The sequence below is a fragment of the Penaeus monodon genome, chromosome 33 (assembly GCF_015228065.2).
Source record: "Penaeus monodon isolate SGIC_2016 chromosome 33, NSTDA_Pmon_1, whole genome shotgun sequence".
Taxonomy (NCBI): domain Eukaryota; kingdom Metazoa; phylum Arthropoda; class Malacostraca; order Decapoda; family Penaeidae; genus Penaeus; species Penaeus monodon.
This window is the reverse complement of record NC_051418.1, coordinates 8,140,222-8,140,845: the sequence shown is the minus strand read 5'-3', so window position 1 is coordinate 8,140,845 and position 624 is coordinate 8,140,222. Positions and strand designations below refer to the sequence as shown.

General features: G+C 37.2%; 1 protein-coding gene across 1 annotated transcript in view; it reads right to left on the bottom strand.

The window, feature by feature from the left end:
• The window catches only part of LOC119593976 (equilibrative nucleoside transporter 1-like), a 248,852-nt gene that overhangs the window by 4,688 nt on the left and 243,540 nt on the right, over positions 1 to 624 (bottom strand). Inside the window, exons 8-9 of the mRNA XM_037942997.1 lie at positions 443 to 589; positions 71 to 245 (exon numbers count right to left, since the gene is read on the bottom strand). Coding sequence (XP_037798925.1) covers positions 71 to 245; positions 443 to 589 — 322 coding nt within the window. The remainder of the gene's footprint in view (positions 1 to 70; positions 246 to 442; positions 590 to 624) is intronic.

Sequence of the window (624 nt, the reverse complement as noted above, 5' to 3'; positions counted from 1 at the left end):
TTCTAAATTATATCAACTCCAGAAACATGATTATTAATGGAGACATATATTAATAACCCCAAGAAATCACCTGCAAGAACTGCTGGGAAGACAGCCAGGGTGACAAAGAAGACCATGAATACATTAAAGAGTTGAGGGAAGGCCTTCTTAAAGATGTACAAGTAAGGAACCTTTGGCTTGCTAGGATCCCTCTTGGCAGCTTTCTTGGCTCTCTCATGCTGAGCCTCATGGTATCTGAAGAACCGCTGTTAGAGAAATGGAAATCAGTGCAAGCAGATATAAATATAAGGAACAGAAATCCAATACTTCCTTTAAAATCCTTGCAAAGAGGACTACGAAACAACAATCTGCTTTGTAAGTAAGAAGACTGAATAGTAATATATGTCATTAGAATTATATAGCAATTACTGCCTGTTACAAAATCTTAATATGTGTTACATACGTTTAGTGGAAGAGCGAAGTATGTGTCGAAGCAAGCCAAGAGAACGAAAAGTGCTGTGATGAAGTAATAAATGGCTGAAGTCCTGGTATTTGGTGCCATAGCAATAGCAATGATGTTGATGAGAGCTGTGAATGTCCCACTCATGTTCTGAAAATTTCAGACATTAATTGATTTTTTTATCT